This window comes from Pseudonaja textilis, chromosome 3, assembly GCF_049901715.1.
Source record: "Pseudonaja textilis isolate UNSWEBS1 chromosome 3, rPseTex1.2, whole genome shotgun sequence".
Lineage (NCBI taxonomy): Eukaryota > Metazoa > Chordata > Lepidosauria > Squamata > Elapidae > Pseudonaja > Pseudonaja textilis.
This window is the reverse complement of record NC_141992.1, coordinates 144827052-144840065: the sequence shown is the minus strand read 5'-3', so window position 1 is coordinate 144840065 and position 13014 is coordinate 144827052. Positions and strand designations below refer to the sequence as shown.

The window sequence follows — 13014 nt, the reverse complement described above, 5'->3', positions numbered from 1 at the left end:
ATAGTCTGCATGTATAACAGGTGCAAAGTTATGGTATTTCTAGAAGAAATAATTACTGATTATGGAGATTCTCACATAAGATAAAATATCAAAATTTCATCATACTCCAGAAACTCCATTGCATTATATGTTAAAGGAGGAATTGCACTGTAAATAAAAAAAAAATCTCTACCTATATAGAAACACCACCCCCACCCCCCCCGCAATGGCATGGCAACACAACTGAAAGGATCTGATCTGATTACCAACCATCCAATCAGGAAGAGCTATGGATGACATTTTCCAAAATCAAATTAGAGAATGTTGTAATGATAATGAGAAGATTTAATCACAATGTTATCTGGTAAGATTCAATTGCTTCATATGGATTTGCAGGAAATTCCTGTTTGGTTTTGGTTACAAGATTTTATAAAAAGAAGAAAACAATTGGATTTCTTTGATTTGATGTAATTTGATTTAAGCAATAGGAAAAAGTTAGTAATATGAAAACAGTAATAAGAAATGATTTATTGGAGGAGGCAACCATATAATGGTAGAGTATTTGACTTAAGAAATATAAAGACAAGTAAAAAAAATATTCCTTGGGCTGCAAGTAAAGGTGATTTGAATAAACTCAAAACAATGATAAGACTGTTCATGCATGAAAAAATAATAGAATAAAAGTTTGATATTAATGGAGGTTTCTGAAAAAGGAAATATTAAATATGCAATCATAAAAAATTTCCAATTAGAGAAGAAAAGGGGAAATAAAGGAAGTCCATGCAGCTGCACAAAAAGCTCATAAGCAATCAAAAAAATGAGAAAGGACACATATAGAAGGGACAGGAAAGACTAATTATGAAAGAAGGGCAGATACAAGAAACCCAGAATTGCAAAGATTAAAAGTGATGGCCAGAAAAAGTTGTCTTTACATACGTGCAATTAAAAAAGGAGCAGAAAGCTGATTGTGTAAGAATTGACAAATTGTTCAGAGGTAACATAATTTTTTTTTTCTTCAGAAAAGGATCTGTTTCTATTAAGCAAGAATAATGAGGTGATTGCAGGGGCAGGCCAAAAACTTCAAAACGACAGAAAAAATCTTAGGGAGTATCTAAGAACTTTTCAGTAAAGTACATTTCTTTTGTTCCAAATGAATTACATCCTAGGTGCTGAAGGAATCTACTCATAGATTTTCAAGACTGCATTTTGTATGTAGGAAAACCTGCAAAACATGAAGTGTCAGAAGCCAAAAAAGGAAAAAGAAACTATCCCCGTCTTCAAAAAGAGTGAAACAGAAGATCCGGGATATTGGTAGATCTGTAAATCTCATGCCAGTGGGTTGGAAAACTGCAGCACATAGAAAAAATTCAATTCTTTGAATCCTACAGGAAATGTGGACTGTCAAAAATAACCCCTACCAGCTTAATTACAGTAAATCATGGGAAAGCTGAAGTCATAATATATCTTGAATTCAGTAAAACACTTTATAAAATACCTAGCAGATTAATAAACCAGCTAACTCTGGCTTATTAGGAATTAGTACCAGGGGTGGAATTCAAAAATTCCAACAACCAGTTCCCTGCCCAGTTGCTGGGTAAGCATTGCCATGGTGGGCATGGCCTATCAGAACTTCTGGGAGGACCATTTTTCACCTTCCCCAGGGTTCGAAGGTTTTCCTCGGGCCTCTGGAAGGGCAAAAACAGCCTCCCCCGCGCTCTGGAGGCAGTCTGGAAGCCAGAAACAGGCTCATCTCCGGACTTTCAGAACTTCCGGGAGGGCTGTTTCTCATCCTCCCAGAGCCTCCACGTGGACTTAGCTACATCCAAAACGGGCTGCATGGAGACTCCTGGGAGGGGAGGGGAGGGGCAGGATAGGCAGGGCCACTGGTTGGTTCAACTATCGATTCAGCAAACCAGATGTAAACTTAACATCTGGTTCGCTCAAACTGGCTTGAACTGGCTGAATCCCTCCCCTGAGTATTACACATAGGCAAAAAAAGTACTCAAAATATGGTCAGGCAACAAGTATTGAAGGTAATTTATCTCTCCTAGTTTCTTGATGTAATCCATATCTGTAGACAGGAAGGAGGATGAATTTACATACTTTCAAGCTTGGTACAAGTGATCCTTGAGTTACGACCACTCATTCTGACATGACCTGCCACTTTCCCACAAGCAAAGCTAATACAGAAGCTGGCAGGAAATCAGAAATTTCATTCACATGAAGTCCTCAATGAGTATAAGTCCTTGGTTAATGATGACAACAGAATGCTTGGACTTTTGTTGCTAGGTAGTGAAATCATGTGATTCACACTTTACTAATGGTTCAATTAGCAACAGCAGTCCTAGTTCTAATTGCTGTCGCATTCTGAGGACAACCTATAACTATTTACTTATTAAAAAGCTTTTTTTTTTCCTTGTGCTGAGGCAGAAATTTGACTAGCTGTATTTCATAGATCTATGAGTTATAACGGATTAGAATTATATTGGATATTTAGTATTCCAAATGTACTAAAATAACATCAAACATGTAAATGATTTTTTTCTATTACTTGTTAAGAAAGTTTCATATCTATGTTAGGTTTTTAATTTTTAATTCTGCCAGAATCATTTTTCAGCAATTCTATCTCTTTAGGAATCCATCTTTTAGATCAGCTGATATGCAATACTGATTGTATAGTAATTAATAGTTAAAATTGGCTGAGTTCATGTATCACATTAATCCAAGACATGGTAGGTTGTTTTCATTGTGATTTGTAAATTCAGACTTTGCAAAGTAGGCTTTATAGTTGAACACATGTTCGAAACTATTCAATTGTTTCCTCCAATAATTTGGTAGAAAAAGATTTGGTTCACTGAAATTTGTGAATCAGATCAGAAAATTCTTGTTATTATTACTTTATATTCCAGTCAACTACTAATAGCATTTTTTTTAAAAAAAAAAGCTATCTGTGAGTTAGGAATTCCATTTGTATTCTTAGTCAGAAAGGAACCATTGGAGATGAAATGCTTGTTTTTCATTTGAAAGTAGCAGCAGCACCTATTCATTCATATTTCCATGTCAAGAAGCATACATGTTTGCAATGTCACCAATCCATCTTTTTACAGAAATGTCTGCAAGCAAATAATCAAGCTCAGACAGCACCAAGGACTTCAACGGTAGTTCAACCGTAAGCTACAAATATTCTCTTCTATTTGTACTAGATCACTTTTTCTGTCTTCTGAGCTTGAAATTCATTGATTCCATAAAGGTAACCATCCGTTTCTAATTTTACCACCCACCTGTAATATAATTGTTGGCCAGGATGTGATTGAAATGTTAACTCTTATTTTAGGATCCAATTTTTAGGACCTTCTTTTACTTGTTTTGGCCTCCTGATTCAAACAGAAACATGCTATACCCTGCAGCTGCATTGGACTTTAGAAAATTTATTCATTAATTTTTTGTTAACATGTTTCAGAGCTGATTTACATTTGGAAATAAGACACATGTTTTCAGCATTGAATGTCATAGCCTTCTTTGACTATTTTAAAGCTGTTCACTAAGCACTACAATCCCCCCTTACTAAATTGTTTGAGAAAAACATAAATCATTTTAAGTTTTAAACATTTTTAAACAAAACTTGCTCATATGAATATTTTTTTTCTAAAAACATACCTGCTCCTTTTTTTGTTGCCCCGGCCCAGTGTAGGATGATAAAACTTGCTACAACTGGAAAATTAAAAAACATATTAGTTGAATGAGAAATTAGTTAGGACAGCTCTATTCTTAACCTTAATCCAAAGTAGGAAATGCTAAAGAAAGAACAAACAGGACAGGTTGTGTGGCTGCACTTATTTTTTTTTATAAAAACATAGTAATCCTAAACAGAATGGCTACATATTCATAGTAAACAGGAATAAATGGACTTCTTTTAAGCATGAAACATTTTGATTCATGACTGCTCAGAATTTAGTTAGAGATACATTGAGGTGAGACAGGAGTGGGATTCAATTGTTTGTACCACTGGTTCTGTGGGCGTGGCTTGGTGGGCATGACTTGGTGGGCGTGACAGGGGAAGGATACTGCAAAATCTCCATTCCCACCTCACTCCAGGGGAAGGGTAATGTAAAATCTCCATCCCCCCTCCCACTACTCAAAATTTCCATTACCAGTTCTCCAGAACTGGTCAGAACCTGCTGAATACCACCTCTGGGTGAGACCATTTAAATACTGTATATAGCCAAAGCTACAATCCTATGCTATTTTCATGAGATAAATCTCAGGAAAATCAATGGAACTTATTTCTGCATAAATCTACACTACAGATTTGGCGGGGTGGGGGGAAACCTGGGTGATACTTTATGAACTTTTGGTATTAACTATGTCAGTTATGTGCACACCATATAGTTATAGTAGTTATAGTTATGGTTATAGTTAGTGATAGATGACATTTAACTGGCTGTGGGAATACTGAATAATAGTATATTGATAGATTTAGCCAGGCAACCTGTCCTCCCTCAGATGTTTCTGATATATCAGTCATCTGATACCATTGACAAAGTTGACTAGACTGTTGAAAGCATAGGTACCTGCATCAACCCAAGACTGTGTCAAAGTGACAACACACAAATATAATGATATAATGAGACAAACTTCATTTTTACAAGTTTGCATTCCAATATTTGACACAAGTAGACTAGTTACATTACTGCCATCATGGTACCATCAACTGTCATGGCCAGCTCAACACATTTCGGATAATCTCACTCAAATCTGGTCAAGATTAGACAATGGATAGCAAAGTTCTAAAATGGCAGAGATAATGTTTTAGAATATTGTTTGGGAGATTTAGGAGGCTATGTATCTAAAAGCAGTAGATAGCGCTTCCTTTGAGACCATATCCACAATCTGTAGACTTGATCCCTATTTCTCCAGTCTGGCAAAATCTTCCATGGAGGAGATAGGGATCTGGCTATAGGGATGGGAGATAACAGCTGCTTTTTAAAAAGCAATGGTTTGCCTTCTGCTCTGAACTCAGTAAATCAGGACCACTAAGACCTCTTCTCCAATCTCCCTTTTGGAAGATTGTAAGAAGTTGATGGAGCATCAGTTACAAAGAACACTGGAAGAAATTGATAATCTGAACCCCATGAAATAAGAAAGCAAACAGTTATGGGACATGACTCACTATGGCAAATCTTGGATGATGTTCCCATGTAATTTGTCCTGCAGAAATTCTGAGTGGCTATTCATGATAGCCTTTTAGGCTAACAGCAGTAGTTACCAGCATGAAGACACCATTTTACTTAAGAATAGTTCCAATCTAGTTGGGAGCTATGAGAAAGAGGAGATTGTTCCATGAGACATTTCAGTATAGGGTTAATCCTCTCCTCCATTGTATTGAATATTTGCTTTATATTAGACTGTCCATGAAGGCTATCTAGAAGATTCAGCTAGTACAGAATGCTGCTTTCCAATTGGTACAATTCACTGTTAGCTCTATGCAAATAACTATGACTGGGAGTTACAATCTACTAATATCTGGAGTTCTAACACTGAGCTTTCCAAACTAGCATGTTATTAAAATCTTAACAGAGATTTTAGCAAATCATATTTTCCAGTGTTATCTGTCTTTAATATTGTTTTTAAAAAACATATTTTAGCTAGTTTGACCACTGGTTTATTTATAATAAGTGTTTACAAGTGAAGTTTCCCTTTGAATGTTTGCACAGCATTTTCTGTTCCCAAAGGATATCTCTAAATTCTGATAAAAACTATTTTGGCAAATTAACTGTTTTGTATATTAACTATCAATTCAGAAATTGTTTAATTTTCCACTGAAATAAATCAACTGTACTAGTAACAATAATTTCACATATCTGGCCCTTTTAATTATTTTACAATGGCTATTAAGCATCTGTAGTATCTTCATTTTCTTCTGCTCCGCAGTCCGATTAATGCATAAGGATAAATTGTTCTGCACCCAGCCTTCTGAACTTAACAATCTAGACTGCAAAAATCTGATTAACTATAAATAGAAGTTAATATTTCATGTTTTCTGTTTCCTTGCTGTCACCTAGTAGCATCCAGAGTTTTGAAGCTCAGAGCTGGTAGCCCTATACTGTAATGAGCATACACTTAGAAGAAGCCAATTTGAAGTAGGAAGCTAGCAAAGTTTATCAAAGACAATATTTGACAAGGGGAACAAAATAATGGTTGCATAAGCACCATTTCTGTAGACTGGTATGTCTTTTGATATTCTATTCTAAGAGTCATTTGCACCAAATAATTGCTTACTGATATCATTACCATTAAGATATACAATGTACAAATGACACTTGCATTCTTTATATATAGAAGGATTGTCTGTATGTTCTTCAAAGATGTATTGTTACGGTGCATCGGAGTTACTAAGCTACAAAGCTATTACAATTTGAAAAGCAAGTGCTGTAAAGTTGCTCATTTACACCTATATGTATTTTATGTGAAAAGATGTTAAATTTTATCCTTACTGAAAGCCCTATTGCATGCATTTGCATTATAAAACAGAACTTCAACTCTTGTAAACTAATGCCAGTTTCAATTTGAGAATTTTAAAAATTGGTCATTCATACAAAGCATTCATTATATAGTTTCCTACAATCAAAATCTGTAATAAACCCATGAATGGATTAAACTTTCTCTGGTTTACATTTTGGTATTTAGTATTTCTTCAAGGTCATCCAATGAATGAATTTAATAAACAGCCACTTAAATTCTCTTTCATCCAGCTAGTAGGCTTTTGAATACCATTAAGAAATAACTGTCTGAAAAGTTTGTGTGCTGTTTGCATTCCATTTTTTGCAGGCACCAAAAGCATTATTTCATATACTTACCGCAGAATCAAGCTGGCTGTTTAGAAAATTGGGTGAATAATAATGCGCCTATTCTGTTCTAACATCTAGAGTCCACTGAAATGTTACACCAACTCTGTTGTGCCTTCATTGAGCATAATTTTCCCCTTTTCCCATTTATATAGCTATGCCAATCAAGAAATATGTGCACCTATACAAAATACGGTATATGCTACTGAAGTTCAAAACTTATCTCTGATGTTCTGTACATCTTATAATCATAGATTTTTTTTATTTTTGATTCATGTAAGATACTTAAAAGCATTAATTTAAGCAATCTTAGGGAAAAATAACCTACAGAATTTCTTCCCCTATGTATCCACTAGTGGCTTCATAGAATTAGCTGCCCATAACTACTGGGAACTTAAATGTATCATTTTCTTTAGTTACAATCTTAGAATCCCATTACCACTTTTTCCTACATCTTCTTCTCTGAGTACTTTGCAACAGATCAACAGGCATTATTTAAAAGTGCTAGCAACTGCTAACAAAAAGGTGGGTAAGCAATATTCAGATAGCAAGAGGACTTAGACTTATACACCACTTCACAGTGCTTTACAGCCCTCTGTAAGCAGTTTACAGAGTCAGCATATTGCTCCCAACAATCTGGGTCCTCATTTGACCCATCCCGGAAAGATGGAAGGCTGTGTCAGCTAGATCTTATATAACTGATTTTATATGGCTATAGTAGGCACTTCACTAATTTCATTACCATTTACAAATATTTGTCATTGGAAACTTGTTACCTTGATTTACTTTCCACTAGTAGTTGCTATGAATATGGCTGAATTGTAAGTTGCTAGTACCATAAAACTTACAAATCCCTACATTTGTAATATTAAAAAATAAACCATTTAAAAGAGAGGGTCAACCTGTTATCCAAAGCATGTTAGGATATAAGAAATATTGGATGAAACCTCAAGAAGAGGACCAACCTAGAACTAAGGAGAAATTGCCTGACAGTGAGAACAATTAATCAGTGGAATGGCTTGCCTTCAGAAGTTGTGGGTGTTCCATCACTGAAAGTGTTTAAGAAGAGATGGACAGTCATTTGATAAAATCTCTTCCTTGGGCAGCGGGTTGGATTAGAACACTTTCAATGTCCCTTCCAACTCTGTTTCAAAGTTATGTTGTTTTGATTTTGAAGACATCCTGAGGCCTGACAAGTTATTGTCCCTCAACTATCTACTCTTCACATTTTTCCTCAAACCACTGTGGATACTTCTAGGATTCTAACACCTTCTGTTTTGCTATCTTACAATCTAAAGCTTCAAATTTCCTTGCCTTCTAATAGTATAACATCTGAAGTAGTCTTGTACTTTAAAACAGACTTAGTTTATGCTTGGTCAGTTCTGGTCCACATATGATCCTCAGTAATGTTTGACATTACCTGCTATCTCTTGTTATTTTATTTTATTTTATTTTATTTTATTTTATTTTATTTTATTTTATTATCCTCCTCTTAAAATGATGGAATCACAGCATTTTGTCATGCACAGTTCTTGTGCTTTTAATCCTGTTTCATAATCCAACTTTGGGGTTATAAAAAGATAATAAACTGCACAGATAAAAATTACCTGTACACAGATACCACTTCCAGCCTGTTGCCAAATGTGATTTTGGGAACAAAAGGGTTTTTCACTCTAGGATTGAAACAATGTATAAATAAGCTAGAGAACTAATCACTATTGTGACTAATTTTGGACTGAAACACCAGAGTTCTAAAACCTGTTTACCCATAGTGGTCATTTGTTGACTTTGCACCCTGGCCTTGTAAGTTTTACATTCTGAAGCCCAGCCAACATCAAACTATTCCTTAAGTTTTTAGCCTCTTATTGTGGGATTGCCCATGTATGCCCAAATCAATGCACACAGTTCTGTTGGTTGTCAAAGAAGTTTAGTTGAGAGAACATGATAGTCTGAGTTAAATATTGTTTATTTTATATTTTGTAATACCAGCATAACCCACTTTTCTTTGAAAGAAAGGTTTTGATTTGGAAGTCAGCAATATATTCTGAGACAAAAAGCACTGTATAACAAAATTAATTGAACAAAAAGGTTTCAGTCCTGTCAAAAATGTATTTAGTAAGAAATACTGTAAGGGAAAACTCTGCTATTAACTAAATGCATTATTCATCTTGGATTTCCAAAACACTTTAAAGAAATTTCAGGGTTTTGAAATTATATCAGTACATTTAAGAAACAGGAAGAAGAAAAAATGTGTATTTAGACAGAAGCCATGGGTGAGGAAATATACTGTACTTCAAGTCTACTCTTGTCATTTTTTTTTCTTGTTCTTAAACAATAGCTGCCACCATGGAATAAACTAAGCATTTAAATTTTATTTCTAAATAGGTAGACTGAGCATATGATATTTCCACAGTGCCAAAACAAGAAAGAGAAAACCATGATTTATATGTTGTTCTTTCAAAGACAGATTTTGACATTTACTGTATACTATGAATTAGGAGCTTTAAACAGAGAACTTTTTGTGTTACCAACCAAAAGCCATTTTCCCTCCTCCCTTCTGCTTCTCTCTCTTTAATGAATGATTTGTGACAAGAAAATGAATGAAGCTGAGGTGAGAAAGCAAAGAAAGTCACAAATAAAATTCTAAAAATATAATCCAGCAATCTTGTCTGGAAACATCCTTGTTGAAACTCAAGCTACCTTCTGAAAAAAATCATGAACAATATTAAAATATGTAAAATATGCTCTTTACTAACGTAGGAAACCCCAGTTATTCATGCCTAACTCCATTCATTGATATGAATTAAATTGACACAGTAAGCTATGTAGTCAACTGTTGCATTCTTAATGTTTTGAAATCTCATCCCCAATAAGCTTCATAAATATCCAGAGAATATCTATTTGCCTCCTTTAATGGATATTTAGATGAAAGTTTATGTTTGTGTAATGAAAGATGATTCACTATATATAAATGACATAAGGTTTATTTAGATGTTCATAACAGAAACTAGTAAGAAGTTGCTATTGAATCATGTACTATATATTTGTAATCATACTATTCTAATATTAGCAGGTTTACTTTGCAGAATATTCTACCATGTTTATTCCATGTTTAACTCCAAATTCCTGAATTAGAATTACTGAAATAATTACAATAATACAAAGCCAGGAAGATATCCCTCAGCTTCATCTGCTTCTGAAAAAAATGGGCATAGTAATAACCAATACACTTTAGATGACTATTGATATGATGTAAATTAAAAGTTATGGACACACCCCATTAAATTTAATGTCAGAATTAATTAATAGTAATCAAATGAGCTTAATATTGCTTAATGTATGAATCTATTTACACTTATTGGAGAAATTATGAATCTTATTAATTACTGAGCACTGGAATATTAACCAGATGGTTTTAAATTACAAATAACTTTTTAAATTAAATTATTCACTTGACTAGAAATGAATTAATGCTAAATCCCTTTTCCCTTCATCTTATTATTTTCTATGGCTTCCATCAAATAAAGTTGTACAGAAAAGAAGAAAATGAACATCTTACCTACTACCATCCTGACTCAAAAAAAATCCATTCACCATGCTTTGAAAGAAAGCCAACATTAAGAATGCTACTGTCTCCATGCTACTGTCTCCATTTTTACATTGAACTTTTTGATTCACATCCTCCTTCAAAATACTAAAACTTGTCTGTACTGTATCCAGTGAGAACAGAAAAAAATAAGTTGAAAACAAATTTATCTAGGGACCCAACACTGATCCTTCAAAAAAAATGATCTTTTTAGTAAAATAAATCAAGTATTAGAGTACTGCGTTTGTTGAGATGCCTATTATGTTTGAACATATTTACATTCATTGTTTAACCTGGGTTATAAATAAAGACATTATTTCTGAATGTGTTCAGTAAATTATTATGGAATTGGACATATAAGTCCCAGTAAATGAAAAAAAAATTAATCCCAGTTCCACTAGTATTTGTGAAAGCATGTAGACTAGTAAAGGATTATACCATACGCCTGGAGAATTTTAAATACTGAAAGAAACTAAGGAAAACTGTAACTTTAGAGTTAAGAGTCATCACCAACCAATGACTTAAATGTAATAACAGGGCTTCCTGAAGGAGGAAGAAAACTACTCAAATCCAGCAGCCTTTGTTAAATCCTGAATGTCAGTAATTAATGAGTTTAGATTAATTTAGACAGATGGCTCCAGGGATGGATATTTGCCATTTGTCTGGTGAAAATCTCACCCTCACGCCTGCCTGGGACTCAATCTACATACACAACCTGGAATTGAAGATGAGGGGAAGGGGACGGGGCCCTTCTGATTTTGAACCTGGTTACACAGAAGTAACTTCCAGTGAATTTCAGAGAACCGGATTCCCAACGAGAGCAAATAATAAGCTGAAGCCCCACCACCACCACCACCCTCCAGCCGGAATTGGCCAAATTCCAGAATGCACTGACTTCTGCGTGGTTTTAAAATCTCGGTTACCTTAACTGTTATAACGGGTTTTTTTTTTTAAGTGAAGAGAGTTTTAGCGGGCAAGGTCTCTCGGCCCCATCCGCCCTCCTGGGTTTGGGGCAGATTTGCTCCCAACTGGATTCTTCTTGATCGCAACCCGGACCTAAGAGCCAGGAGTTTCCTCACGGTTATAATATTTCCAGCTTTCAGGGAGTCCGGTGTCAGGATTCGCGATTCCGGGGGAGGGGGAGGCACAACGGGAAGGGGGGGCAGGGGAAGCGTCTGAGGCGGCGGCAGGGGGGGGAGATTTACACCTACGCCATTCACCTTTTCCGCAACTGATCTCCTTCTCCCAGTTTGCAACAACCTTTAGCCAGAGGGAGGGGGGAGGAGAGGAGGAAGGAAAGGAGGGGGAGAGGGGTTGGTCGACGCGAGTGCCGGCAAGAGCGCGTTCAAGTCTCAGTCAGAAGGCGGGCGCGGGGAAGCGGTACTCACTGTGAAACAAGCTGCGTCCATGGATCATGTCTGTTCCTTACACAAGGGGCTTCGCTCTCCACTAATTCCATCTAGAGACGGGAGGGCTTCCACGGTGGAGAGCCGAGCACACGCTCAACCCAGAAGCTCGACGTCCCCCTCTGCACTCGCTCTGGCCCCGCCGTTTGGCAAGGAGCGACCATTTCCACCGCTCGGGCTCCTGAGCAGCCAGCCTCGGGGAGCTAGTAGCGTCCGTCGCCGCAGCCGCCGGGCGTCTGCATAACCCGGCCAAGAAAGGCGAGGGAGGAAGAAGAGACGCAAAAAAGCTCGACTCCGGGCGACGGCAAACGGCCGCCAACAGGGAGCTCCCAGGCTCCGGCGCGGAAGGGAGGCGGGCTTCTCTCCCCGCGCTTTAATCGCCAGTTTCCCACACAGCAACCAGTATTTGGGAGAGAATGCGGAGGCCGAGCTCGTCCGGCCTTTTAGAGTTATGACGGCGCCCAGAAGGGAAGAAGCCGGCTGGGCCTGTCATCAGTTCCCGGGTGGGACGAGGTGGGGAGAGGCCCCCAAAGTGGGAAGAAAGGGGCTTCTCCGGCGGGGATTGGCGAGGGGGAGAGAACAAGGGCAGGGGAAGAGGGCAAAAAATGGGCTCACCCAGTAGGGGATTTAGTCATCTTTGGGGAAGGGGCCGCCGCGTAATCCTTATGATTAAAAGTGAAGCCCTTTAAAGTCAGCTAAGCTCATGTCGCCCGCCTCGTGGCAGTACATCAAGCCGAAGTAAAGTGCGTCTCCTCCGGCTGGGGTAGTAGGATCAGGAAGAGACAGAGAAAGAGAGAGAGAAAAGAGAGAGAAAGAAATCACAATTCGGCCCAGAAGCGATTTAACCCGGGAGAATCTCTCAAGTAGCGATAGGGAGCGAAACCTCCGGAGGGCCGCGTAGTCTTGGAGGTGCCGCCGCCTGCCCAGCGCCCTTCAGCGTCTGCCCCAAGTAAGAGATGGCGTCTTTTCCACCCTCGCCCTCCTTATGGCGTGGCCAACCCGCGAAGGATCTTGCCTCTGCGCGCTGCAGTCTTTCTGGGTCCGAGAGCAAGAGTGAGGCGGACTGGGAGACGCCGCAATAAAAGTTTGGTGTCAGGCCGGCGGCCGCGAAAAATCTCTTTCCCTCCGTCCGGAGGTAGCAGGGGAATATACCCTCGTCCTCCGGCCCCCTCTTCTGCTCGACGTAGATAACCTTTTT

The 13014-nt window shown here is 37.7% G+C and overlaps 1 protein-coding gene across 3 annotated transcripts in view; it reads right to left on the bottom strand.

The window, feature by feature from the left end:
• Positions 1–12523, bottom strand: part of NETO1 (neuropilin and tolloid like 1) — an 81427-nt gene extending 68904 nt beyond the window's left edge. The window contains exons 1-2 of one of the 3 annotated variants that reach the window (XR_015743158.1): positions 11799–12523; positions 3637–3690 (exon numbers count right to left, since the gene is read on the bottom strand). Coding sequence is in view for 2 of the 3 variants with exons in the window: in XM_026699164.2 (XP_026554949.1) it covers positions 3637–3690; positions 11799–11826 (82 nt within the window). In the remaining variant the exon portion in view is untranslated. The remainder of the gene's footprint in view (positions 1–3636; positions 3691–11798) is intronic. The other 2 variants (XM_026699164.2, XM_087931019.1) reach the window with 2 other exon arrangements.
• Between the last annotated feature and the right edge of the window lie 491 nt (positions 12524–13014).